This window comes from Genypterus blacodes, unplaced genomic scaffold (genome assembly GCF_046128005.1).
Source record: "Genypterus blacodes isolate CSIRO-AG114 ecotype Tasmania unplaced genomic scaffold, CSIRO-AGI_Gbla_v1 ptg000284l_1, whole genome shotgun sequence".
NCBI lineage: Eukaryota > Metazoa > Chordata > Actinopteri > Ophidiiformes > Ophidiidae > Genypterus > Genypterus blacodes.
The window spans coordinates 127501-155000 of NW_027467075.1; the positions used below are offsets into that span (position 1 = coordinate 127501).

The following is a 27500-nucleotide window of genomic DNA, read 5'->3' on the forward strand; positions in this document are numbered from 1 at the left end:
ACGCTGGCACATTCAGGAACCCTATGTCTAAACTGGCTCTGTGTGTCTCAGTGTGTAGATGTTCTTCTTCTCTACAGCACAAAGATAGAAGTTCTGCCCTCCACAATAAAAGCTCAAAGTATCTCCTGGACTTACTAACTGAACTGTGTGATGATGTCATGAGGCTAACACCTCCTCACATCTATGTTCTTCTTCTACTGTTTGTTCTCAACGGACTCAAGTAGCTACAGGATAGAGATCCATGACATCATACAGAGGGTTCAGGGTCTTGAACACGTGTTCATGGATCCATCAGGGTCCATCAGAGACCTGCAGACCTGAAGAGAAGAAGAACATCTCCACTCTGACAGAGGAACATCATCAGTGACGTAGTTCGGTTGTCATTTTGTGAAGAATCCTTCAATTTTGTAAACTTGCCAGCATCACTTTGATCACATGAGCAGGACCAATGAAATGAGACTTCCTCTTCCTCTGCACACTGACTGGATGGTCTACAGTGAAACATCACTTCCTGTCTGTGAGCCTGAAGCCTGAGGTCACGTCAGGTCGTCTCACTCTCACTCACAAACTCTCTTCAAACTGAATCCCTGACTTTTATTCTCCACACATCCTGGATCACAAATCTAGAGGCTTTTATTGTGACACTCCAGCGTGTGTGTGTGTGAGGGACGCTTCCTCACAGATCAGACTCAGCCACTGAAACCTTTCCTTTGTCTTTGCAATAATAAACCTTTACAGGGTCTGACACACACACACACACACACACACACACACACACACACACACACACACACACACACACACACACACACACACACACACACACACACACACACACACACACACACACACACACACACACACACACACACACACACACACACACACACACACACCCTTATCAACATGAGTTCTACTTTGAAACCACATTGCCTCTGATTGGACTCAGTGTTTACTTTCTATTGTTTTGTTTGTTTTAATCATAATGAAGTTATGATTTATGGTGCTGCCGCTCTTTTTCTAAACTCTGATCTACGTGGACGAGTACCATTTCTTTCTTTGGGAGCCGACAGAAGTGGTCCGGACTGAGAGGGGGGGGGGGGGGGGATCTGTCTTTACTATGATGTCACAGGACGATCAACTCACTGTGGGACAAACTAAGGTGATTATTAAAGGTTATTAAAGATGAAAGGTGACTTTTCTTTAGATAGGTCTAACCTCCCCTGGGTCAGAGCGACGTGTACAGTGAGAAGTAAACAAGCAGCCGGTCCTCATGTGTAACTGAGTCAGTGTGTATGACATCATCCTGATCACAGCCATCAATCATTCGGTCCGCAGACGGAGTCAATATTGATTCTGAGCGTGTGTGAGATTCAGGAGACGCTCAGAGAAAACATGAGCAGACCCCAGCAAACCCCGTCTGCTCCTATGAAACTAAAATCAACAGCAGCTGGAACACGGCGAGCCGGCCAGGACGCCTGTGTACGCGTGAACACGCTCAGTAAACACGCTTCAGAGGGAAGCTTCTGCATCCTGGTCTCCTCTGAGTGTGGATCCAGAGACCTGCTGCCTTCAGGTCACAGCCTGCTTCACTCAGAGGCTCTGTGGGTCTCAGCTCCTCTCAGTATTGTGATTCAATCTAACTATTGACAAATGTTCCTTAGAAACGTCTCCTGAAAAACAGGTGTGTGTGTGCGATTGTTCACAGGTGTGTGTGTTTGTTCACAGGTGTGTGTGTTTGTCACTCCGCGACTCCTTCCTGTCGCATCTTTCTCCTAAACGTTCCAAACCCAACAGCGCCACCTGGAGGGTTCAGAGCAGACTGGCCTGTCCTCTGCAGCGCCCCAATCAAACTGAGTGAGACTCAATGGGACGATAACAGGAAGCTCAGGAGTTCATGTGTAGATTTATGGTACAGAAGGATCAGGACAATAAAACATCACCTAATGTTTGATGAGAGCAGAGCTTCTTCTTCTGTGCTCCTACAGGAAGTAACTCTCACTTATGTGGCTCTGAGTCATCAAATTTCATAAAGAACATCACCGAGACACATTCAATGTCCACGGGAATCGGAACGGATTTATGAGTAAACAGAGTTTAAAGCGTTTGTAGGAGTTTGAGCTTCATCTAAAACTGAGTCTGATTGAGTTTGACTGAACGCTGCAGAAGAGACAACGCAGCAGCTGCACTGTTGAGCTTGGAACCTTTAGGGTGGAGGACAAGCAAAGATACAACAGAGCTGCAGCTTCTCTTTCCACACCTCTTCATCATCATCATCATCATTCATCACTTTCTTTTATTTATTACAGAACAGGAAGCTTCATGATCCCACACAGTCATGCACTTAATGACTGACCAGAGGATCTGAGTGTGTGCGTGTGCGTCTGCGTGTGCGTGTGTGTGTGTGTGTGTGTGTGTGTGTGTGTGTGTGTACCTGGGCGGGGTCACTGCAGGGCCCCCATAGACTGCAGCATGGCCTTCAGCTTGCCGCTCTTGTGCAGCTCCATCACATCGCTGCCTCCGCCCACACACTCCTCACCGACGAAGACCCGAGGGACCTGCACACACACACACACACACACACACACACACACACACAAAGACACACAAAGACACACGAGAGTAGGAAAATATGATTAGATAATATATTTAAACATCTTCATCATTTGCCTTTTAATCAAATCTGAAGCAACAAATCAAACTCATAAACCCTAAAGTTCAGCCTGCAGGTTGAGTTTGTTTTGCATTACATCATCAGCAGATGATGACACAGCCTGAAACTCACAGCTTCACAGCTTCCCTGTGTTTCAGGTTCTTCGTTTAAAGCCACAGAGTCTCTAATGTTCAGACTTGATGAGTCATCTTCACTATAATAAGAGATTAACGATCAATACATGATTATAACTGTAAACATGAAGGAGTTCAATCTGCCACGTTCCATTTAGCGGCACGTTAGCGCCCTGTGTGTGTGTAGTTCACGTCGGCTCGTTAAAATGACTCATGAAGCCGCTTAACAGAACGCAGCGTTATTGACTGATTGATTGATTAATTGGTTGGTTGAATGATTACTCGGTCATTTGTTCGGTTGAATAGTTTAAAAGACGGTAAGAATATGAACTTTCACACTCAAACTCGTCTTACGGTTCTGGCGCCGGTGATTTCCAGGAAGTAGTCCTGCAGGCTCCCCATGTCGCTGCGCCCGCTGATATCGATCCAGTCCAGGTGTCCCGGGCGGAACTGGTACTTGGACAGAACCTCCCTGGCCGTGATGCAGTAAGGGCAGCTCGGCTTCAGGAACACCACCACCTTGTCTCCTCGCAGCTGCGCCTCTACGAACTCCTGCGCCATGTTGATCCAGAGAGCAGGGCGAAGATGCACTGAGAGCGAGGAGGGGAGGGGGCGTGGCCTCGGCCTATTGATTATGGTATAGATGGCGGCAGAAATTTAAAGAGACAGTGTGCGGATTTTGAGACAAAGGAATTTTTATATTTTTGTGGGGAAGAGGAGAGTTGACAGAAACATTTATTCATTTTATTGTTTATTGTTGAATCTACATGGTTAACCTCCTGCTACATAGCCTGCACACACTCTGCACACACAGACACACACTCTGCACACACAGACACACACTCTGCATCATTATTGCCATGGCTGCACTGTTGTCAAACTTTGCTGCCCTCTTGTGGTTAAAAAAAAAGCTCCTACAGTTTTTCCTCCGGCTCTGACGTCATCATCACGATGCCAAGCAATTATCGAATCACTGATCTGTGATTATTGATTATCTACTATAACTCCCACTGGTCTACAATGTCACATTGAAGAAGTTGAGTGATTCCCTGGATCTTCTGCTGCCTCTCTCCTCTCTGACTCATAAAGACTCTGAGGCCTCTGAGGCCTGAGTGCAGATCATGACGTCGTCTCTTCCCTGGTCTGACTTTGACCTTGTCTGAACTGCTGTCCTCCGTGTGTTCACAGCCAAACCCTGTCTGCTTCTATAAATATCCTCCCTCCGCCTCCCGTCCCTGTTTAGGCTCTCATGTTAATGTCAGAGGCTGAGCTCAAAGGGCAGCGGCCATAGATGAGTTTGTTCTCTGTGTGTGTGTGTGTGTGTGTGTGTCACTCTGACTTCGGACCGTCTGGAGCTGAAGCACCTCTGTGGATCTGCTCAGCTGGATCAGTGTGTGTCTTTGTTTTGGTTGGAGTGTCCTGGCACATGAAGGCTCAGACGTCTTCTTCACTGTCATGTGGAGGAGAACAGCTGACTGACTGAAGAGCTGAAACACTGGAGATCTGCTCCTGCTAAGGTTTGCTGCTCCTTCATTGTGTTCTGCATGAAGACCTGTTTGCTTCTTTAGAACAATCTATTGCTCGGTTGCTATGAGCGATTCCTTCATATTTGCTAGCCTCACTTTTCTTCCTCTCTCTTTAAATCAGTATCATTTTCAGATTTTGCTTCATTTTCTATTTGGTTTCAGTTTAATTTCCTGACCTCCTTTCTTCTTTCTGACTCATGAAGTTTATGAGTTGTAAAGCGAACAGAGCCATGATGTGACTGTGTGTGTGAAGACGAGGGTGTAGAGTTTGTTGTAAGTGTGTGTTTGCTTCTCAGTGAGGAGCTGAAGTCTGGTGCTTGTGACTCGTGGCAGCAGTGAGCGTCCTCCTCCTACTCCTCCTCCTCCTCCTCCTCCTGACCTGTCCTCACTTCATCAAAGGCATCAAAGGCATGCAAACATGTCCGCCGCTAAAATTACCCCCATCCGTCTGCGTGACCTTTACGATCCCAAACCCCAGCCTCCCAAAGCTCCGGTCCCGATCCGGCCCCCGCCTCCCAGAGCTCCTCCTGAACGGGCCAAGAAGCCGGCATTGAAGCGAAGCCTGAGCGGCGACTCTGAACCCAAGCCCATCATGAGGAGGCGAGCTCAGTCCCTCCCCTCCTCTGAGGGGCCCAGGAGACTCAGGAGTCTGCAGCAGGTGCGCTTTGTGGACGCGCTGGGTGTGAAGTTAGAGGAGGTGAAGCTCTTCAGAGTCCAGGACAAACCTCTGGTCCCTCAGCACGTCCTCTTCAGGCTGCTGATGGACTCTGAGCTGGCCTTTGGGACGTCACTGGAGCTCTCCCTTCCTTACTTCAAGCCTTGTTTCCCTGACAACATGGGGGCCGAGCCTGACTTCCTGGCGCGTGTGTGTGCTCAGGGCGTGTGTCTGGAGCGCGTGCTGTGCTCCGAGCTCGACATCACCGGGACCGTACAGGTGCTGAACTTAGCCTTTGAGAAGGAGGTGAGCCTGCTCTACTCCCACACTAACTGGAGGACACACACACACACACAGGCCTCCTGGGTGTCCAGTGGGCACGGCGGTGGGGACGGCGCTCCGCAGACGGACGTCTTCCACTTTCGTTTGCCCGTCCCACCTTTCATTTTGCAGCCAGGATCCATTTTGGCGTTTGCCATCTGTTATTGTGTGAGCGGCTCCACGTACTGGGACAACAACAACGGAAACAACTACACCCTCACCTGCCACAGCTACAAGGTGACCGTGCCCAGGGAGTGTGAGGACAGCATGCTGCACTTCACCTGACCTGATGCAGCTCTACACCTCTCACACTCACACAACCAAGACTTTAACCTGACAGTATGACGTCATTATCAATGTGTCCCTGAGTGATTTGAGGACTGGACCCTGTCCTCCTGCCCCCCTGCCCCCCTGCCCCCCTGTCCTCCTGCCCCCCTGTCCTCCTGCCCCCCTGCCCCCCTGTCCTCCTGCCCCCCTGTCCTCCTGCCCCCCTGTCCTCCTGCCCCCCTGCCCCCCTGTCCTCCTGCCCCCCTGCCCTCCTGCCCCCCTGCCCCCCTGCCCTCCTGCCCCCCTGTCCTCCTGCCCCCCTGCCCCCCTGTCCTCCTGCCCCCCTGCCCCCCTGTCCTCCTGTCCCCCTGTCCTGGGTCTGTTTGGAACGTCTCCCCTGGCTTCCTTGGATCCACACCCTCTGACCTTTCACTGACACCAGAGCTCAGATCGGCTCGTGCGTCTCCTCGTTCTCCCGTTCTTCTTCTGCGCTCACATTTCATTCTGTAAACATGACAGAAGCAATCTGAGCATCTACGGAACAAGTGCTACAGAAATCAATCAAACTCTTCAACCAGCACAGAGGGGTCCTGACAGTCACAGAGCACTAGATGGCGCCATCGCTCTACTCTCATCTCTTCTCCACTGGTTTTGTCTCAACAGCCCCAAAGCTTCTGGGTGTAAAATAATGTAAATAACAGATCTGAGCTCATCACACTGAAGGAGATCAGGTTCTTAATGAGTTAAACATGAGTGAGGTCAGAGGGAAGCTATGAAGTGAGGGAGCATGAAAAAGTACAGAGAAGAAGAAGAAGATGTCCGAGTCGTGCGTGTGTGTGTGTGTGTGTGTGTGTGTGTGTGTGTGTGTGTGTGTGTGTGTGTGTGTGTGTAAGCAAAAGATATAACAGTGCATCATTGGTTATATTATTTGCAAGTTGTTTTACCTTGAATTGTTTTCTGTGATTGACAGGTTGTGATTGACAGGTTGTGTGTTGACGCTGAAGTGAGCATACATCATTAAATTCTTGAGTCATACATGGTGAGTCATGCCTGTTTTAGCTGTGAGGCTCAAATGTGAAAAGTAATCAGGGATTAAAGGAAAAGACCAGGGGTGAAATCATGACATCATCACAATCAGCCTCTATTTATAAGACAGAGAGTCAGCGCAGCTACGCCACGATACAAACAACCAGCATATGGTCTCTACGTGTGTGAGCGTGTGTGTGAGCATGTGTGAGTGTGTGTGAGTGTGTGTGTGAGCATGTGTGAGTGTGTGTGAGTGTGTGTTTGGCCTGGCAGCACCTGAGGAGCTCCTGGGCCTCAGGTCTTCCCCCTCAGGCTCCCCTCCCCGCCCCCGCCCCTCCTCAGGTCCAGGTGGTTCTGGTCTCCACACAGCCAGCGCTCAGCGTGCACAGAGGGGCTGAAAGCAGGGCGGCCATCTGCTCCTACAGAGGGGCCGGGCCAGACGCTCTGACTCACCTCGCCGTGCACACTGAGGTCACACTACCAAACATGCAGCATCGCATATAATACATGTTGTTTTTCAGGAGAGCTTCACGTTCACAACAGGAAGTTTCCTTTAGGTGTTAAGTGTTTGTGTCCATGTGACCTTTGACCTTTCCTTGGGAGGTTCTGCTGGTTTCTATCAGCCTGGTCCAGAGGAGATCAGACCTGCAGCTCTGTTTGCTGCTCTGCCTCTCTGTGGAGCTCTATCTCTGTGTCAGAGGAGCTTGACGCTCTGCTGAAGGCTCTACTGAGCTCCTCCAGCAGGGGGCGCCTGTATAACTATCCGCCTGCCCAGTGCTGCAGCGCCCCTCAGTGGACAGTCTGAGTTATGATCTCTCTCTCAGTGAACCTGGATGTCCTCTTAATCATCTCTGTTGTATTATTCTGTGTTCTGCTCTGACTCCATGTCTGAACTCCTCACAGTCACACGGCGGCTCTGCCCGGGTTTATGTGTTCGAACATCTAATCTGTGGCCTCAGCGTGAGACGAGAACCTTTCCCATAAAACGGCTTCAGTGACCTCATGTGTGCCAGGACGTTAATACCTCCGTCTGGGAACAATCAGCTCCTTAATGAGCAGGGAGAGGGATCTCAGTGAGCCAGACTCTGGTTCAGACTCAGACTCTGGTTCAGGCTCAGACTCTGGTTCAGACTCAGACTCTGGTTCAGACTCAGACTCTGGTTCAGACTCAGACTCTGGTTCAGGCTCAGAGGCTGGTTCAGACTCAGACTCTGGTTCAGGCTCAGACTCTGGTTCAGGCTCAGACTCTGGTTCAGACTTAGACTCTGGTTCAGACTCAGACTCTGGTTCAGACTCAGACTCTGGTTCAGACTCAGAGGCTGGTTCAGACTCAGACTCTGGTTCAGGCTCAGAGGCTGGTTCAGACTCAAAGACTCTGGTTCAGACTCAGAGGCTGGTTCAGACTCAGACGCTGGTTCAGACCCAGAGGCTGGTTCAGGCCCAGAGGCTGGTTCAGACTCAGAGGCTGGTTCAGACTCAGACTCTGGTTCAGGCTCAGACTCTGGTTCAGACTCAGAGGCTGGTTCAGACTCAGACTCTGGTTCAGACTCAGACTCTGGTTCAGGCCCAGAGGCTGGTTCAGGCTCAGACTCTGGTTTAGACTCAGACTCTGGTTCAGACTCAGACTCTGGTTCAGGCTCAGACTCTGGTTCAGGCCCAGAGGCTGGTTCAGGCTCAGACTCTGGTTTAGACTCAGAGGCTGGTTCAGGCTCAGACTCTGGTTCAGACTCAGACTCTGGTTTAGACTCAGACTCTGGTTCAGACTCAGACTCTGGTTCAGGCCCAGAGGCTGGTTCAGGCCCAGACTCTGGTTTAGACTCAGACTCTGGTTCAGACTCAGACTCTGGTTCAGGCCCAGAGGCTGGTTCAGGCTCAGACTCTGGTTCAGACTCAGACTCTGGTTCAGGCCCAGAGGCTGGTTCAGGCTCAGACTCTGGTTTAGACTCAGACTCTGGTTCAGACTCAGAGGCTGGTTCAGACTCAGACTCTGGTTCAGACTCAGACTCTGGTTCAGGCGCTTTTGTCACTCAGGCAGCAGCACAGGAGGTTATCGGGTCAACAGCTCTCTGAAGTGAACGCACGCAGACACACAAACCTGACAAACACACTTAACCCAAGAACTCCCGACTGTTAAAGGATGTAAGTGGATGATCGTACTCATCGCTGAGCTTTGACACAGTTTTCTCCCATAAACAAATGAATTTCTCTGCTTTCTCAAACTAAATATTGATTCTGAAATGAATTCAAAGGGACTGGAACCCATGAATGCTCTGCGATCTCTCTTTATTAAGTCTCCTCTGTGGTTCTGACAGAGCAGCAGCCGCTCCCAGGTGTCTGCTCACGTCGCGTCTCATCGATCTGAAGGCTGAAATCAGACACACGAGGTCGTTTGGTACAAATTGAAAACCTGTATTGTGCAGACATACATAGTGCTTACAAAGAGACGTCTGTCTGCAGCCGAGACAGAACAAGACAGGGATTCTGTTCAAGAACATTTGACACCGTCGATATGAAACCTTGTCCTCAGACTCAGTGAGAGCAGCTGGGGCGGGGGGGGGCGTGGCTACAGGGAGCGCTCCACTCGGCCACATGCACGTCCCCCCCCTCCCGCCGTGGCGTCCAAAAGGCCACGGATCCAAAAAGAGTCCGCTTAGAAAAGAAGTCTTTAGTATGGCGAATGTGTTCCTGCTCCGCTGAGGAGGTGAAGCGAGGGTTAAACCAGATGTTCCTCTGAGCACCGGTGGAGCTCGCCGCACGCGTCCTCCCGTCCACCGCCGGCTCCACCGCCAGAGACATAGCCTCCAAGATTCACTGGACCCAAATATCAGGACTCCCACTGACTGTGGGCCAGGACGCTGGAAGACTCAGCCGGGTCTCCGAGGACAAGAACCAAACATCAGCAACTCTTCACAGAAGAAACCTTCAGCTACGGCCGGTGGAACCTGCAGAGGGTGAAGAGAGCAGAGACCTGAGTGGGAGAGGAAACGGCCCTGTGCCAGCTTTCATCAATCTGAGGCCTATAAATAGCCTTGCTGGGTGGAGTCAGGCGGCCTCTCCTCTTTACGTAACACAGCCGCACATTAGTCAGGCTGGGACTTCTCTCAGCCACGGGTTCTTCACCCACAGAGTCAGAGAAACGTCAGCTGAATCTGTGTGTGAGCGTCCAGGAGCTCCGTCCACCTTTAGAGGACCGGACGCAGCTGAGTGTGGAGCGACTGTGCTACTGTGCTACAAACGCACCCAGGAAGAGAGGAAGAGAGAGAGGAAGAGGAGCTGGGGACTCACTGACCTTGTGAGATGTTTGCTTGAAGAGTGAACTTCCATCTCGTTACTCTTAAACTCGTTCAGCTCCTTTCGTATTGCAGCCTGCAGAGGAAAGTAAACACGCAGCAGAAACACAAGTGAGCTTCACTGAAACGGGACGCTGAGGAAGCTGAACTCATCTGAGGCTTCAGTTCCTCCTGGTTTGATACAAAAGTGTGATTTACTGTGAGTCCTGATGTAAACCAGCCTCAATAAACCACACACACTTTGGTTTGTCACATGTCAATCACATGTTTGTCTCCTGCATGCACACACTGTGACAGCAGGAAGTCACCGGAACATTCAGCAGACAGAACTGGGATTGATCCCCGATAACAACAAGGCAGAGATCAATGAGCTCTGTGTGTGTGTGTGTGTGTGTGTGTCACTTCCAACATGTCAGTGTGGCTGCCCTGGAGGCACAGAGTGTGTGTGTGTGTGTGTGTGTGTGATGTGTGACATAAGCCATGATCTACCATGTTTAGAGTGATAGAAGAAGAAGTGTTCGATAACTGGAAAGATGTTAGTTACACAACAAACATAAACACGTATTCTGGTCCCAGTAGGGCTCAGCCAGATGAGGATCAGCAGGGGGTTGTGTGTACCTTGTCAGCGGCTGACAGGCGGGTCCAGGGCTTGTCAGCGCGCCGGTCGTAGTCCTGAGCTTTGGCCACCTCCACATAGTCGCTGAACCTGATGAGGATCTTCCTGTCCCTCAGCTCGTCCACTGTGGGACGCTGGTTGAGCTGCAGACAAACAGGACGAGCGTCACTCAAACGCCTCACGGCTGCAGCACAGCACAGCAGTGGTGCGTTCAGGTGCTTCTTACCTTTCTGTTCAGGCGCTGCTTGATCTCCCTCCTCTCCTCCTGCTCAGTCTGATCGTTTCTTTCTGTTTCAAAAAACAAGACACATCAAACATCAGGAGGATCTGATGATGAAACAAACACACCACACACTGATCAGCCTGATTAATGACTGATGATCAATACACCAGTCAGCTGATCAGCAGCAGCTCCAGACCTCAGGCTCAGTGCTGCGATTCAGGCTCTGTCAGATCAGGCTCAGTCACTGCAAATCTCTTTATTTACATTGAATCTCTTATTTCACACTGTGATTGATTCTGAAGTCTGTCAGTGTTTAGGATGATTGACACTCAAGCCTGAGAGTTCATTCATCCAAGAATATAAAAAAGAATAAAAAAAAAAAATTTAAAAAATAAAATAAAAAAATAAAAATAAAAACAATAAAATGATAAATATAAAATATAAAAGTCTACCGTATAAAACCCTCACATATAAAATATAAAACAAAGATAAATTGATTGAATTAGTTAATCATTTTAAAAACACAATCAAACCTTAAATGACTTCATTCCCTCTTTACAAAAACAACACAACCTAATTCACCTAATTGAGCTTAAATAAAAATGTGAGAGGATTTAAAGTCTCTCTAAAGTCTATGGACTATAGGAACATCCTGATGAGGCTTCACGGGTTTAGAAATGAAACTATACTTAAGACTTAACTGCTTAATATGAGATTACAAGAATATGACATCATTCTTAAATAAGTCTTTTATAATAATGCTTCTGATGTCTACATGCAAATTTGATTAAAAGTCATTATAAAGTCCATGTTTGTGTAGATATCATAAATTATTATTATCATTATCATTCTGATGGACCTGCAGATTGAGCTGATATGTGTGTGTGTGTGTGTGTGTGTGTGTTACATTAAAGTTGCTCTTTCTGTCTCGTTGCCATAGTGAGGCAGAGCAGGCTGAGTGTGTGTTTTCACCCAGAGGGACATGGATTGCGACCCTGGTCCTCAGCAGACTGAGCGGTACTCACGCTTCAGGATGTTCCGGCTCTCCAGCTCCTCCACCGCGGGCCTCTGGCTCAGCCGCCTGCGGAAAAACACCAGAATTACGTTCTGGACCATCTCGATCACACAAGGCGGCTTCTGCTGCTGCTGCGGGGCTCCGGGTCCGTCTGGGTCCTGATCCGGATCAGTCCTTTACTGCGAGCGCTCCTGCTCCTGGAGCATCCGCGCGTCCCGCCTGCACAGCGGCTCGGTTTACTGTGACAACATCTGCGGCTCCACATCGGGATCAGAAGTCCAGATGTGTGTGTGAAGTCACACGATCAAGTCTCAGTGACCAAAGAAAAGTGCAGTGTTTCCCTGAGAAGCTGCTTTATGAGACAAGATGAAGCTGAAGAAGAGGCGGGGAGCGCTCGGTAAAGCAGCCGGAGCGGAGCGGAGCAGCGAGTGAGCAGCGCCGCGCAGCCTGCGAGCTTTAACACTGTGACAGCGTGGAGGGGCGGGGCCAAGGAGGAGATTCCCTCCTCGCACACACACACACAAGAACACACACACACGCAACCTGCTGCAGCACATACCATCAATGCAAGGGCTGACTGATAAGTTCTGAGCCTAACACATACATGTGTGTGACTCAAACATAAACTCTGACATGTTTCACACCAGCTGCATTCATCTGTGCTCAGCAGGGGGCCATCCCAGAGTTTACTATCCAAATTACAAGGCATTCAAAGGAAACAAAGATGGAAACAGCTGATGTGGAATAGGTTAAAAAAAAAAGGGAGAGCAGTCGTGTCTTCATGTGAACACAGGGAAACGTCCCTGACATGGAGACATGAGGACATGGAGACATGAGGACATGGAGACATGACATGGAGACATGAAGACATGAGGACATGGAGACATGAGGACATGGAGACATGACATGGAGACATGAAGACATGAGGACATGGAGACATGAGGACATGAGGACATGAGGACATGGAGACATGGAGACATGAGGACATGGAGACGTGAGGACATGGAGACATGGAGACATGAAGACATGAGGACATGGAGACATGGAGACATGAAGACATGAGGACATGGAGACATGAAGACATGAAGACATGAGGACATGGAGACATGAAGACATGAGGACATGAAGACATGAAGACATGAGGACATGAGGACATGGCTGTAGGCGACAGTGGACTTGTCTTGTCCTGGGCTGATGAAGAGCCACCACCAGCTGGTCAGATGAAGACTTGTCACATCCCACAGAGCGACTCTCTCTCTCTGCCAGCTTGATCCTGTCACGTCTGTCACAAGAGAGCAAGGCATCGTCTCCTAGCAACCATCACCCGCTGGTTGGCTGAGATTACACCAGAGCAGATTTACAATCGATTTGTCAGGATCATAATTCATTTTAAAAATCTCATGTTTTTTTCCCAAAATCTGGAGATATTTCATCATTTTCCAAAACATTTTCCAGACTGGAGATCCCAACTTAGAATTCCATGACTTCTCCAGGATTTTGGGAAAAGAAATAGAGAGACCGTAGCTAATACCTCCATCAGAGGGACGAAGGATAAAGAAGAAGAGACGTTTAATGCTGCTGCTTTAATGTAGAGGGCCGAGCCCCCGGATGCAGAGCAGCATGCCGGCACAGAGCGATCAGGTTCACATGACACATCATCATTTTTAATAATGTGATGCAGCCTTTCTACCCAGAATCCTCTGCAGGATCCACAGATGTTAGAAAAACAAAACAATCAGTCACGACTCTCGGGGGAGGAAGGTGGAGCCGCACCTGAAGGGCCACTTTGCTCATCAGCGCCTGGGAGCCTCGGCGTAGGAGACGAAGCCACGACTCCACAGCTGAGCCCGACCCAGACGTGACACAGACACACGGAGAGGAACGCTGCATGTTCTCCTGCGCTCAGAACGTTCCGTCTCCTCCCGAGCGAGATGACCCCCCAGCTTCAGACAGCTCAGACGCTTGAGGTCATCTTTAAATGGCCTGAGTGATCCCTGATTCTGTTCTTACGTCTCCAAAGTTACCATGACCTCTGAATCACAAATCAATCCTTTTAACAAACGCTTCATCTGGACTTTCACGTTTCAGGACAACATAGAAGGTCATGGCACACACACACACACACACACACACACACACACACACACACAGCTGGATGGAGGGGCGTGGCCTGGGAGAAGCTCCACCCAGATTTGGGGTAAATTTGAATGATTTCCTGTTGGCTGATATTTTCGGTCTCCACTCAGTCAGAAGGTCGTCAGTTCATCCTCACGTCTCAGCTCAGCCTACTTTGGTTTTACCTTTATTTAGAAATTATGCAAAATTCCTGGCAAACTACTGAGGGGGGTAGGGTGAGACATGCAGCTCTGACAGAGACGACTCACGGCTTATGAAACAGGAGCAGAGAGAGACAGAGAGAGAGAGAGAGAGAGACAGAGAGAGAGAGAGAGACAGACAGACAGAGAGAGAGAGACAGGCAGAGAGAGAGAGAGAGACGGACAGACAGAGAGGGAGAGACAGGCAGAGAGAGAGAGAGAGACGGACAGACAGAGAGGGAGAGAGAGAGACAGAGGGAGAGAAAGGGAGAGAGAGAGAGAGAGAGAGAGAGAGAGAGTGAGGGAATGACAGAGAGAGAGAGAGAGAGAGAGAGAGAGAGAGAGTGAGGGAAAGAGAGGGAGAGAGAGAGACAGAGGGAGAGAAAGGGAGAGAGAGAGAGAGAGAGAGAGAGAGAGAGAGAGAGTGAGGGAATGACAGAGAGAGAGAGAGAGAGAGAGAGAGAGAGAGAGAGAGAGAGAGAGAGAGAGAGAGAGAGAGAGAGAGAGTGAGGGAAAGAGAGGGAGAGAGAGAGACAGAGGGAGAGAAAGGGAGAGAGAGAGAGAGAGAGAGAGAGATGGAAGTCACGGTGCTAAATAGAGCAGAGTTTCCTGTGTGGGGCTCTGTGGTCTAAAGCAGAACACTCTCGGGTCAACAGCGTTTCCCTGACGACACAGACTGAACAGAAGCTGCTGCAGCGTTTAAACATTGGATTAGAAGATAAAAAGCATCAGGAGACCTCAGGTACTTCAGAGTCTTTGAAAGGTTAAAGGGGGTCACCAGAACCCCACCGGCACCAGAACATCCAGGGTGACTCAGGCCACTTCTGCTTTACCCAAACAGCTCTAATGGACCTTTTAGTCACAGCCCCCCCCCTCTCACACACACACACACACACACACACACACACACACACACACACACACACACACACACACACACACACACACACTTCACACATCCTCCCACTCTGCTTGGTCAGGGGGAAAAGTTCCTCATTTGTTGGAGAACTCACCAGCATGTCAAAGCAATGAGCCGCCTGTGAGAACAGGGGCTGATGGGAATGTCAGCGCATTCTAAGTGGAGGAGAATGGGATGAGTCAGGCTCACCGGGCCGGGTCGGGGCCAGGCCGGGGCCGGGGCTGCCCGCTGAGGTGAAGGCTAATCCCCCGGTACCAGAGCCTGAGGACAGGCGAGCGGCGGCGTGACGCCGGGTCTGAGCCAGCCACGCTCCGAGGGAGGGAGGGGGGACAGGAAGCTCTGTGCTCAGCTCTCAGGTCGGAGCCCGATCGCTGCTTGTGCCAATCATCATAAAGTGCAAACAGCTCAGAGCCTGACCCAGAACTGGATCGTCCCAGATCATGAGAGGAGGAAGAGACAGAACGGACACATCGTCCACAAACTGCCCTTTCACTCACAACACAGTCTGTAAGAGGAGGCGACTGTGTTCTCTACTGCAGTCTGAAGGGTTAACTACACAACTACACAACTACACAACTACACAACGTCTCTACACAAACAAGAAAAATGCCAATAAATAAAAGAATTATTATTATTATCCAAAATATTCAAAATAGAGAACTCTCCCCTCTTCCTTCCTACACACACACACACACACACACACACGCTTCAGTCATGTGACTGGAGGTTAAAGTCCACATGTGATGACAGAGTGATGATTGATTGATTGATTTACTGAGGAGATGGACAGCAGATCCATTGACTGACTGTTCTGATCTCACTTGATTTAAAAATCAATACGTCTTTGTGTTGGCATGACGACCCCCACAGTGACACAGCAGCCATGACGCTAATCTCTGTGTGGCTGTTTGTTTACGCTTCTCCTCCACGCTCCACTCCATGTGGATGTTTGAATGGGAGATAAGAAGGCACCCGGAAGTTACATACAGAGGGCTGAGGGTCAAAGGTCAGAGGGGAACACTCCAAGTCTCACACAGAGTTGCTTTTGGAGGCTTTTCCTTCTCTTCCCTGGATCCATGAAGAACCAGGAACAACAAATACCTCTGACCTGAACATCAAACCAGGAATGTTCTAACAAACATCTCTGATAACACAAAAGGAAAATGTCTGGATCACGCAAACAAACAAACAAACAAACAAACAAACAAACAAACAAACCTCCACCTGCTGAACGTGTTTGCGTGGTGGATTAGTCACACATGTCAGCGGTCACGCCTCTGCTCGCTGCTGCTCCAGCATGAGGCGAGACGTGAGAGCAGAAGCGCCTGGCGTGCAGCGAGTGGGCGATGAGGCTCTGGGACTTATGACATCTCAATTAGAGGGCGCTCGCTCAACGCCGCCGCTCAGGAACAAAAGACACCGCCGCCCCTAATCGCTGCATGTGGGACACGGATGAGCTACGGCGGTGACAACGTGTAATTTCAGGATTTCGTTGCGCCCCGGCGCTGACGTAGCTCCGATTGCTTTACAATGTCTGCCAAGCGCCGCCCTGCGATTGGACGGCTGCCCGGTGATGTCGCTCTCTGTGAGGGCACAAATAGAAAGCGGAGGAAAAGGCTCCTCACAAAGGGAACATGATGGGATTTAACCCTCAGCAACATGTTCACACTTTGGAAGCCGGCCTCAGCTGTGATCTCCTCTCGTAGCTTCCTGTTGGCTCCGTTTGCGCCTTTTTGCTTTTGTTTTATCTCAGAATGTTGTTGACGGATTTCAATGAAGCTTGGCCCACATGTTGAACAGGATCCAGAATAGAACGCATTCAATTTTGGTGCCGGTCAGCCTGTTGGTGGCGCTGTCACAGCTACTTTTATGTTTTGGCTTAATCGTTCATATAGGCCACGCCCATTTCCTGCCCTTTTTGAAAAATGTCCAAAGCTGTTTTTTGTCTCTCCTCAATGCAACTTTGGCTCTCACAGAATCTCACATGTAGAGGGATTACATGTCTACACACAGGCCTGTGATTGGCTGTCACAGCTGAGTGGGTGTGGCTTCATCTCATTAACAAATCAGACCTAATAGAGATCATGAAGTTTCCTGATCTAATCAATCAGCCACAATGAGAACAGGGAATCATTTAAATAGGAAGAAACCCATTCTCTCTCCACATCCAAACAACCATCACATGCTGCAGCCTGGCAACACAACATTCGTTGCCTGGAAACGGCAATCGTGCCGAGTGTGGTTGATGGAAACAGAACTGAATAAGAAGACTATGAGTCTGCAGAACTTCATTTGAAATATTTCTATGTTTCCATTAATTATATCAAAATCATCCCAACGTCCACCTGTGAGGACACACACACACACACACACACTCTACACACACCTTAACACCAACCTGCAGCTAGATTCAGGTTCTTAGAGTTCAGAAACATGAGACAGAAGAGACGACACAAAGGGTCTCCAGTGTCGACCCACACACACACACACACACACACACACACACACACACACACACACACACACACACACACACACACACACACACACACACACACACACACACACACACACACACACACAGGCACAGCATGCAGCCCTGCTTTCCCTCTAAACGTTGCCGTCTCGCAGGCTGCAGCTGTGCCGCTCCTCTAGCGTGGCTCTATTTATAAGACGGCAGGGCGGCAGCTGCACGGACGGCTCTGTGCCGCTCTGTGGCGTTCACACGGGGCCACAAATATCCAATTATTGGTCGGGTGTGTGTGTCACTCAGGCCACCGCTGAAGAAGCTGCTGCCTTCAGCCCGACTCCTCTTCCTCTGTCACTGCTGCAGGAGGCACTGGGTTAGTCAGGAGTTCATACCTCCACCAAGGCCAAACAAGCCAGAAAGTGTTGTGTTCTAATAACAGAGGAGGGAATCTCTGAAGACGCACACTTGAAGGAAACCCTGAACCTGTGTGTGTGTGTGTGTCCTTCCTGATCTCTCACAAGCTGTCAATCACTCACAGCTGAACTCAACCCCCTCCTTTCCTCTGCTCATCATCTGAAGCTCTTTGGCCTCAGCAGTGAACTTTGCGACAGATACCTTCTGTCATCTTAGTTCCTTAAAGCCTTCAGTGTTCTGTGCGTCTCTGTCTCTGCTCTGTGAGGTCTGAAGGTATCTAAGGTGCCCTCTGCCTCCAGATCGTCACGACTACAATCACAACCGGCAGACCCTCGCATCACTGAGAAGAGGACAGGAGCAGCCAGCAGCACGGAGGTCAGCAGGTGAGTCCAGCTGAAGCTTCTCTCAGTACCACGCTAACACAAGGGGACACAAGGACACTTCTTCATCTGAGTGAAAACAGGGAGACAAAGAGAACGCTGTAGCTCTCTCACTGCAGCAAACTCAGAGCGGCTCAACAGAGGAGCCCTGCGGGGGAACAGGGAGGCTTCACTCGGAGGGGGAACAGGGAGGCTTCACTCGGAGGGGGAACAGGGAGGCTTCACTCGGAGGGGGAACAGGGGAGGCTTCACTCGGAGGGGGAACAGGGGAGGCCATCTCCCCACCAGCAGCCCCGGCTGTGACGTACATGAGAGCATTGATTGTGGCTGCTGCTGCAGTATTCAGAGCTATATTTAGAGAGCAGGGTTCCCTCCTCCTGCATTCTGCTGCAGACGACACACAGGAGAGCTGCGTGTTTATCAGCACACAGCAAGAAACGGCTCAGGACCAAGCTTCATCAGGGTCTGACCTGTTTACATGTGATGTGATGATGTGACAGGAGGAAGATGGAAGCTCTGGTTTAGTTTGGTGAAGATTCACCGAGTAACAAATCAGCCGAGTGACAACTGGATGCAGCAGCTGAGTCCGACTGACACGGCTGAGTCTCGTTTGTCAATTAGGTGTGAACTCTTTCAGAATATAAATCTGTCAGTTATAAATCCTTCTACCGGTTTTCCTTGGTAACCGTGGAGACAGTTTACATGAATGTGTTTCAGGATTCTCTGCTCACTTTTCAGTTACAACTCCAGCTAACGCCCCCTGCTACTGTTTTTAGCCACTGTGTGTGTGTGTGTGTGTGTGTGTGTGTGTGTGTGTGTGTGTGTCTGTGTGTGTGTGTGTGTGTGTGTGTGTGTGTGTGTGACTCGCTGCACGCCGTCCTGCTGCAGAGTCGAGCAGGAATGAATTGATGGCATTTGTTTGCGTGAAAGCCGCTCTGTTCCAGCGCTGAACACACAGATGCACCGCCTCTAACAGCTCAGGACGCGATGTGCCGCTGCATTCAAACATGCCGACGGCTGCGGCACGATTGATTCGAGGCCACGGCTCCGGCGTGATTCATTCAGCGTGATCACAATCGACGGTACATGATGGACGCCGGGAGGGCAGAGGAGGGAGGGGCCGCTCCCGGCTCTGTTGTTGTTGTCGGAGCTGCTGAGAGAACTCGTGTCCTCCAGGAGGACACGTGCCGGGCGGGAGGACAGGGACACGGGCGGGCACATGGAGCCATCACCTCGGACAATGGAACGCCTCAGCTGTGAATCAGACGCCGGCTGACCACACAGGCCTGCTGTCAGACGCAGTCGGAGCCGAGCTGAGCGACGCGGCTGAACAGGAGCCGCGTGAGTCAGAGGAGCAAAGACTCAAAGACTCAAAGACTCAAAGACACGCACCATGTTAGAGGAAATACTCAACCATACTTTTAATTTGTGCAAAGATGACATGATGACATCTGACAGCACCGGAGAACAAGCCATGTGTCCCGCTAATGTTAGATGTGTTCAGGTGATATTTGTAGCTGTGCTGTTGTTTTTACCACCAGGAGTGATTTAAGGAGGTGTGTGTGTGTGTGTGTGTGTGTGTGTGTGTGTGTGTGTGTGTGTGTGTGTGTGTGTGTGTGTGTGTGTGTGTGTGTGTCACGGTTAAAGAGCTACCAGGAGCTCACTGCAGGGACGCCGCCTGTGATTTAGATTCAGCCGTGCTTCCTTCACAACTTCCTTCCTTCCTAGCATCACACAAAGGTCAGGCTGCATGACTCTGACCTCCATTAGCCAACGACTCGCTGGAATTCACACTTCCGATTGTGTGTGTCGCGCATGTCTGTGCACACGTGGAGGCTCACGTGTGGCGGGGGCGTGACGGGCGCAGCCTGGGCTCATGCTAACGTCCCGCACATCTCGCTCACGCCCTCCAGACCGGCACCAAGCTGCCAAATGCCTGGAGCGCAGTCACAGGAAGCGAGCGCACGAGGAGGCACGACGCCCGGCCTCAAAGGAGCCGTTGTGCGGAGCGATCTGGGTGAATGTCACTCTGACTTATTCATCAGATACAGAGCCGCTGCAAATGAATGAGCCTCCATCCAGCCGGCCGCTCGTCTTCATCGCTCTGCTTTGACCTGTGCCATGAAACCGCACGCAGGAAGTGGCTCGTGCCTCAGGGCTGCGAGCTAACAAAGCAAACGCGTCTTTCAGGGCTGGATGTGTAACATGAAGCGTCTCCTGCTCGCCGTCAGGAGTGTGAGGCAATTTGATTCCTGCTGATTAACTTCTAACCTACAAACCAGGTGAGGCATCAGAGCCTTCATGTCCAGGCTCCTATCCAACACTCAACACTCATGATGCAGCTTAATGTGCTAATTAGAAGTGTGTGTGTGTGTGAGTGTGTGTGTTACTGAGGTCACAGCAGAGAATAGCTTCTGCATGAACTGAAAAAGGCGTCAAATTAAAGCTCTCTGCCCCCGCTCCCGTCCTGCTGGCTGCAGGCTCATTATCACCTCCAACCGTTTAGCAAAGGTACGAAACGAGGCTCGGTACGTGATCGTCCCTCAGTGGGCACGGACGCGACCGCCAACGCTCCACGTGATCCTGCAGAGGCACAAAGTCAACCTGAGAACATCCAGGCAAACATCCTGCTGCTGCGGCCGGCGTGACGACGGTGTGAGTGGAGCCGGACCGCCGATACTGTTGCCACGGCGTCTCCCAGCGTTGCGTAAGCCGACCAGAACACTCTGCAGCGCATTAGGGCCCAGAAAACGAACCGAGCTCGCCGTTAATCCTGTTAAAGCCGGCATATTAACAGCATATTGCCTCTTACGTAAGACCAGCGATGTGTGTGTGTGTGTGTGTGTGTGTGTGTGTGTGTGTGTGTGTGTGTGTGTGTGTGTGTGTGTGTGTGTGTGTGTGTGTGTTGTGTTCCTCCTGTGCGCCGCATTCCTCCGGTTCTATAATCCGGAAAAAAGTCAGACGGCTTGACCCCGAAAAGCCTCAACCAAGCAGAGCAGAATGAGACGAAGATGAAGAGGAGTGAGAACATGATAAGCTATCAGAGCCTTTCAGTCTGAAACACGTGCAGGAGGGAAGGAGGGAAGGAGGGAAGGAGGGAAGGAGGCACACATGGAGGCTTCACACTCACAGATTCCTACTGACAAAGAATTCCAGAGTCTTCAAAACCAAAACCACTCAGCAGAAATAGACTGGATCCAGAATGGAGTCATGCCACTGAAACAGAGCTGAGGAGGAGTTAGATGAGATCATGACCGACTTAGGATGCAGCGTGGGATCAGAACCTGTAAACACAGAACAGGTCAGACCAGAACCCAGCTGCACCAGGTCGTCACATGAAGGTCAAGTTTGGCCTATTTTATTAGCGCCCCACATAGGCAGCTGCTGACCTTTGATCCCATGAGGGTCAGGGGGGTCAGGGGGGGGGGGGCATTTCAGCTCCAGGCCTCTAACACGCTGGAGCCGGGCCTGATCACTGTACAGATCTATACACTGCAGCTCTACGCTCTCAGGGCCGCGGCGCCCGTGGAGGCAAACAGACACAAGCAGCCACACACACACACACACACACACACACACACAGATGCAGAGTGATGAAACACACATACATGGGGCAGGAGGGTGGGGGTCTGATGGGGGTCTGATGGTGGGGCGGGCGGATCTGCGTCCACACAGAGCCACTCACTTGGCCAGCTTCATCTCGATCTGCTGCCGGATCTCCTGCCGCTCCTGGTCGCTGCGGGCCGGGAAGATGTTGCGGTCCTCCAGCTCCTGCTGGCTGGGTCGGTTCCTGAGCTTCACGGCCAGCAGCTCCTTCCTCATCCTGCGGGGGAGCGTCCCTGTGGAGAGTGAGGAAGATGAGTACAGGATAAACTACCACACACACAATAAACACACAAACATGAACTCATCAAACCTGAGCACTGGTGGGAAGGTGAGAGAAGTTTGCTCATCCCATTATGAAGCGTTTCCATGGTGTTATAGTGAAGCAAGTGTTCTGAGTGTGACATCATCATCATCATCATTCATATCAACAAACTGGGATTCAATTTTTTTTTTAAATCCTTCATTTGCCTTATTCAGACAAAAAGCATGCGTAATGAAATCTGCATCTGCTTGGTGTTGTCACGACGACTTGAGTGAAGGTTCTCAACATCCGTAACCGAGCATGTCGTAAAAGCGCCATAGCAACCGTCCCCGCCGATGTTTGCGAGCACGAGAGGATAGAAACATCTTTTCTGCAGCCTGATGATTGAACATCTCCATCACTTAACGAAGCTCCAGGCAGCACGTTGACACGCTCATGCACACTGAGGGTGAACATCACGAGTGTAACTGATCTATGCTCACTCAGACCTTATGATTTCGTGATTGGAAATCAATTTTCTTCGGGGCTGGTCGACGTCTTAATCATAGGCCCCGCCCACATGCATTACCTCATTCTGCTATTACGCAACGGCAGAATCCTACACAGCTTAGCCACTTTCAACCTTTAATACTTTGAGTATTGACCAAACAAACTGAGCGAGTCTTTGTTCCAGCTGAGAGATTTTAAATCAGATGATCCTGCAGCAGAATGTGACCTGAGCTCCACTAATCTGCCACACACACACACACACACACACACACACACACACACACACTGCGTCTGAGCACCACTGACCCACATGTGATGAATGGACAGGAAACAGAGAGGAAGAGCTTAATGTCTGCTGCTCTCTGGCTGTAAACAAAGATCACAGCTGATCTTCATCGTCCCCTGGTGAGCACTGAGGTCCAGATGAAGAAGGACGTGAACGTTAAACCTGAGGGACTCAAACATGGCGTTCCAGCAGACGTACCGGAGATCACCGAGTCGTTCCAGCTGTCCTGGTCGCTCAGGTACTCGTCCAGACGTCGGTTCTCTTTGTTCTCGTCACACTGCTTCTTGCTCTCCGACTCGCCGCCGCCACCGCCGCAGGTCTCCTTCTCTGTGCTGGTCGGGCGGCATAGACGGACGTCCAGCCTGCGTCTGGGGGACGAGCGAGCCTCCTTCGCCGGGAAACTGAGATCACATCACAAAAGTGTAGTTTAATGAGTTTTTGACCATTTCCTTTATGTTTGTTGACCATCATCTGTTAGTTCTCATTTTATTTCCGTTTCCGAGTACTGAAGACATTGGACAGGAAGTGAAAGGTGTGATTGAAACCCCAGACGGTGCCCTGAGGCCCGGTGTCCCCCGTGCTGTGCGGCCTCACCTGTCCTGTCTGTGTTTGGTGGCGAGCGCCCGGTGCAGCTCCTCGATGATGCAGCTGGGCGACAGCTGAGGGTGCAGCGCCCCAAAGTGGGGGGAGCCGGTGGGCGTGGAGATCCGGGCCCTCAGCAGGGAGCCGTGAGGGTCTTTGGGCAGCGTGAAGTTCCTGGGCAGGGTGGCGGGGGACTTCTTCACCGGCGGCGCTGTCGGCGCACCTGGGAAGGTCAAATGATGAAAACGTGGCGCCGCCGCCGTCCACCAGAGGAGACGTGTGTGTGTGTGTGTGTGTGTGTGTGTGTGTGTATGAGACCAAAGGTTGAGGACAGACTCACAGTCCAGGCTGCCCAGTCTGGTGAGCAGTTTGACAGGTAGGTTGGGTGGGGGAGGGGTGCTGGCTCGTCTCTGAGGCTGGGCCGGCCCGGCCTCCTGCTGCTCCCCCTCCTCCACCGCCTCCACCCTGCCCACGGACTGCTCCTCACTGGGGTCGCTGAGGGAGGAGGTGCGGTCGTCCTCCCCCTCCTCGCTCTGACTCCCGCTGGGGTCTGCTGCTGTCCTCAAGTCCTCCGTCAAGTCTTGAACTGAGACGAAGCAGCGGAGAAGAAAAGGTTACAGGCTGTTTGTTTATGTAGTCTCTGTCTCCCCCTGGTGGAGACTGATAGAACAGCAGGAAACTCCATCCAGCCATTCAGAGCTTTTACACTGAAATTATAAAAATGATAAAATAAAGGTTAAGGCCCCCTGAAGATGCTTTACATCACTATTAACACATTAAAGTCACTTCTGAGCCTGAGTGGGAGCCAGCATGAGGATCTGAGGCTCATGCGTCCCTGAACCTCTCTATCCTGTGTGTACTTCTGTCACGTGTGTGTGTTTCCAGACTGCGTTCTACCTGTTGATGTATCTAGATCGCTGCCCAAGTCTTCGGTGGGGTTTGCCAGAGGCGCCATGAGCTCCTCGTCTCCGTCCTCGCCGTCCGAGTGCGTCGGGTCGTCTGGGTCCTCGCCGTTTCCCCCGCATGCTAGATCCGATTCTGCAAAGGGAAACAGGGTGTCATGCAGCAGAAAGACACCGTCCTGCGTGTGTGTGTGTATGTGTGTGTGTGTGTGTACCTGTCTCTGTCTCCCCGGGGTTCCTCACGTCCAGCTCGTCTCTCTTCGGTCGCACAGACGTCGTCTTCTTCTCCAGGGCTAAATGACAGAAACATTCACAGCTCCTGACACAGACTCACAGATTCAAACCACCAACCAGCTGCACGGGGACGATGTGCTGACCCTGCACATCTGTCCTCACTACTTAGGCTAAAGACAGATACATAAGTCTGACAGTGAAGGTTTGTCACTAACTTTCATCTCTAGTTTCTCTCATCATCATCAAACAAAGCTTCTATCTGACCTCAGATCAAACTTCCTTCCTCAGTATCATGAAGTCTGTCCCTCTGTCCCTGTGAGTGTTATTTGTCCCCGTCCCCCCGTGCGTCTCTCTAACGTGTCCCCTCGTCTCCCCACTCACCGGCTGCGGGCTTCATCTTCTCGTTCTTCTTCTTCCTCCACTTCCAGGGCTTGAAGATGCGTCCCAGGCTGGCCAGCTTGCTGTTGCGGCGGACGGGAGGCGTGCGAACCCCTGAGACCAGGCAGCCTGAGTGCAGCGCCCTCTGCTGCTCCATCATGTCTGCAACAACACAACACAGACATCCGTCAGGAACGCAGGCGGCAGCGGCCGTCCATCGACTGACGGGATGTCGGCGTCACGATAGAGGAGAATGTGGGTCAGAGAGTGTGAACGCCTCCATGACTTCACAGGGAAGGGAGAGGAGGGACAGAGACAAGCTTTGTGTGTGTGTGTGTGTGTGTGTGTGTGTGTGTGTGTGTGTGTGTGTGTGTGTGTGTGCTGGAGGCTAGGAGGGTCTCACACACACACACAGTGGAAAGCTTTTAAACACGTCTTGAGACACACATCAGGCTTCACTGGTCTGCAGCTTCAGATTGAAGTCTTTGTGAGTCTTTGAATATTTGGCACCATAACAGTTATAAACAATCAAAACGAGACACTTACTAAAAAAACAAGGATGTTAACTAACGGATGCTTTAATGTTTATACTTCTACATTCTTATAGATCTGTTATGGGTCAGAAGAACACTGAAGCCAGAAGACTGTGAATGATTTAGAGCTGCATCGATGAACTCCAACTCTCTGAGCCACCAGAGGAAGAGAGGAGGGAGGGAGGGAGAAGAGAGGAGAGAGAGAGAGAGAAGAGAGAAGAGAGAGAGAAACTCCATTTCCTCAGAGAAAGGACAGGAATAGTTCCTCCTCCACAGTCTGGCTGAGACTCTCTGACACCTCCCTCCCTCCCTCCCTCCCTCTCTCCCTCTCCCTCTCTCTCCCTCTCTCTCTCTCTCCCCCCCCCCCCCCTCTCTGACACCTCTGGGTGCCTCCAGTTGAGCCTCCAGCTTCCTGCTGATCCTCCATGAACACTTTCATTTTCTAAATCCACAACATCTGCTCCTTCATCCCTCAGAAAAGAGTCGCATGCACGTTTTGGTGTCCGTCACACGACAGGAAGGCACACAGGAGGGAGGAGGTGTGTGTGGAGGAGCGTAACCAAGGGCGACAATAATAACTAACTGAATATAAAAAAATCGACATGTCTGAAATCATGCTGTCATTAGAGAGAGAACAGCAGAGAAGCTATCAATCTATTCATCTGTGGAGGAGGAGGAGAGGAGAGGAGGAAGTGGTGAGTTGAGAGGAGAGGGAGGGAGGGGATAGGAGAGGAGAGGAGAGGAGAGGAGGTGAGAGCCTAACACAGTGCAGTGTAGGCCTGGTTCCCTCTGATGTTCTGAGTGACAGTAAGCTCTCACTCACACGTCGCTCCTCTGAGCTCCTCTCAGGCTCCTCGGGGACGTTTGCTCCTCTTCTCTGAGGGCTTTGTTCAGATGTGTGGAGATCATCTGGAGCTTCACGTCAGATAGAAGCAGCACTCTCTCTGCTGCAGTGAGATCCTCCTCCTACACAAGAGCCTGCTGCTCTCACCAGGGCCTCGCTCTGATCCATGCAGAGGAACGGAGCCGCGGTGAAGATGGAAGCACACACACACACACACACACACACACACACGAGTCCAGACGCTGCCTGACCGCCGACAATGAGAAGCAGGTCAGCAGCCCGAGTCACATCTGCCTGCCTGCCTGCGATGTGATGAAGAATTCAGGTCAAGCCTGTAGTAAAGCAGCAGCACTGCCAGGGTCAGGCTGCCGTTACCATGGCAACCAGGCCGGATGCTGCAGCGAAGGCCCTGGGAGGCAGAGAATCACCACGGCATGAGGAATAGGGAGTTGCTGGGTGGAAGGGAAGGCTGTTGCCACACATGGAGACGGGAGCCGCAGCCAATGGCGGCCCAGCGTCTCGTGATGCAGAGAGGAAGACGGGCGAGTGTGACATGTTTACATGTTCACACACTCATGTGACATGTTTACATGTTCACACACTCATGTGACATGTTTACATGTTCACACACTGAAGCACCCAGAGAATCTACAGACACATCACAACACATGAGAAGCCTCCAACATGAAGACAGATCCTCCTGATGCTGCTGAAGCCTCCAGCCTGAGGAGCTGCAGGGGGAAACCACGGAGGAAACAGAGCCGGGAAGCGACACGGGCTCAGAAACACACACAGGCGCACACACACAGGGACACACACACATCACAGGGACAACCGGAAACGTCTGACAGCAAACACACCGCGGGTTTCCCGGTCGAATCTCCGTCATTAAGGTTTGTTGATGGAGATGAGACTCACATGTTTCTGGATCCGCAGCTGCTCTGTCCGGATTCTCCTCCTGCAGCGAGCTCCAGCGGCCCGCGCACCGGCGATTTCACAGCGTGTAGAAACGGAAGACTTCTCGCCCTATGATGTGTGTCTGAGCGTGTGAGTGCGTGTGTGTGTGTGTAGGGAGCGTTTGTGGCGGTGAGCGTGAGAGCGAGTTGCCTGTGTGAAGCCGCAGAGCGCCGCGAGTGTGATTGTGTGTGCGTGGCCCCGCC

The 27500-nt window shown here is 51.1% G+C and overlaps 3 protein-coding genes across 3 annotated transcripts in view; 1 reads left to right on the plus strand and 2 right to left on the minus strand.

Annotated features, from left to right (window-relative positions):
* Positions 1–3398, minus strand: part of glrx (glutaredoxin (thioltransferase)) — a 4372-nt gene extending 974 nt beyond the window's left edge. Inside the window, exons 1-2 of the mRNA XM_076136883.1 lie at positions 3142–3398; positions 2435–2558 (exon numbers count right to left, since the gene is read on the minus strand). Coding sequence (XP_075992998.1) covers positions 2445–2558; positions 3142–3348 — 321 coding nt within the window. The 5' untranslated portion in view covers positions 3349–3398 and the 3' untranslated portion in view covers positions 2435–2444. The remainder of the gene's footprint in view (positions 1–2434; positions 2559–3141) is intronic.
* A 1333-nt stretch (positions 3399–4731) lies between these two features.
* On the plus strand, positions 4732–5574 carry ppp1r3db (protein phosphatase 1, regulatory subunit 3Db). The gene has a single exon (XM_076136888.1). The coding sequence runs from the start codon at positions 4732–4734 to the stop codon at positions 5572–5574; it is 843 nt and encodes a 280-aa protein (XP_075993003.1).
* A 3686-nt stretch (positions 5575–9260) lies between these two features.
* phactr3b (phosphatase and actin regulator 3b) overlaps positions 9261–27500 on the minus strand; it is a 26408-nt gene continuing 8168 nt past the window's right edge. Inside the window, exons 2-13 of the mRNA XM_076136891.1 lie at positions 24967–25125; positions 24567–24644; positions 24347–24487; positions 23790–24035; positions 23462–23672; positions 23066–23268; positions 21910–22063; positions 11737–11792; positions 10715–10776; positions 10491–10631; positions 9872–9948; positions 9261–9524 (exon numbers count right to left, since the gene is read on the minus strand). Coding sequence (XP_075993006.1) covers positions 9509–9524; positions 9872–9948; positions 10491–10631; positions 10715–10776; positions 11737–11792; positions 21910–22063; positions 23066–23268; positions 23462–23672; positions 23790–24035; positions 24347–24487; positions 24567–24644; positions 24967–25125 — 1544 coding nt within the window. The 3' untranslated portion in view covers positions 9261–9508. The remainder of the gene's footprint in view (positions 9525–9871; positions 9949–10490; positions 10632–10714; positions 10777–11736; positions 11793–21909; positions 22064–23065; positions 23269–23461; positions 23673–23789; positions 24036–24346; positions 24488–24566; positions 24645–24966; positions 25126–27500) is intronic.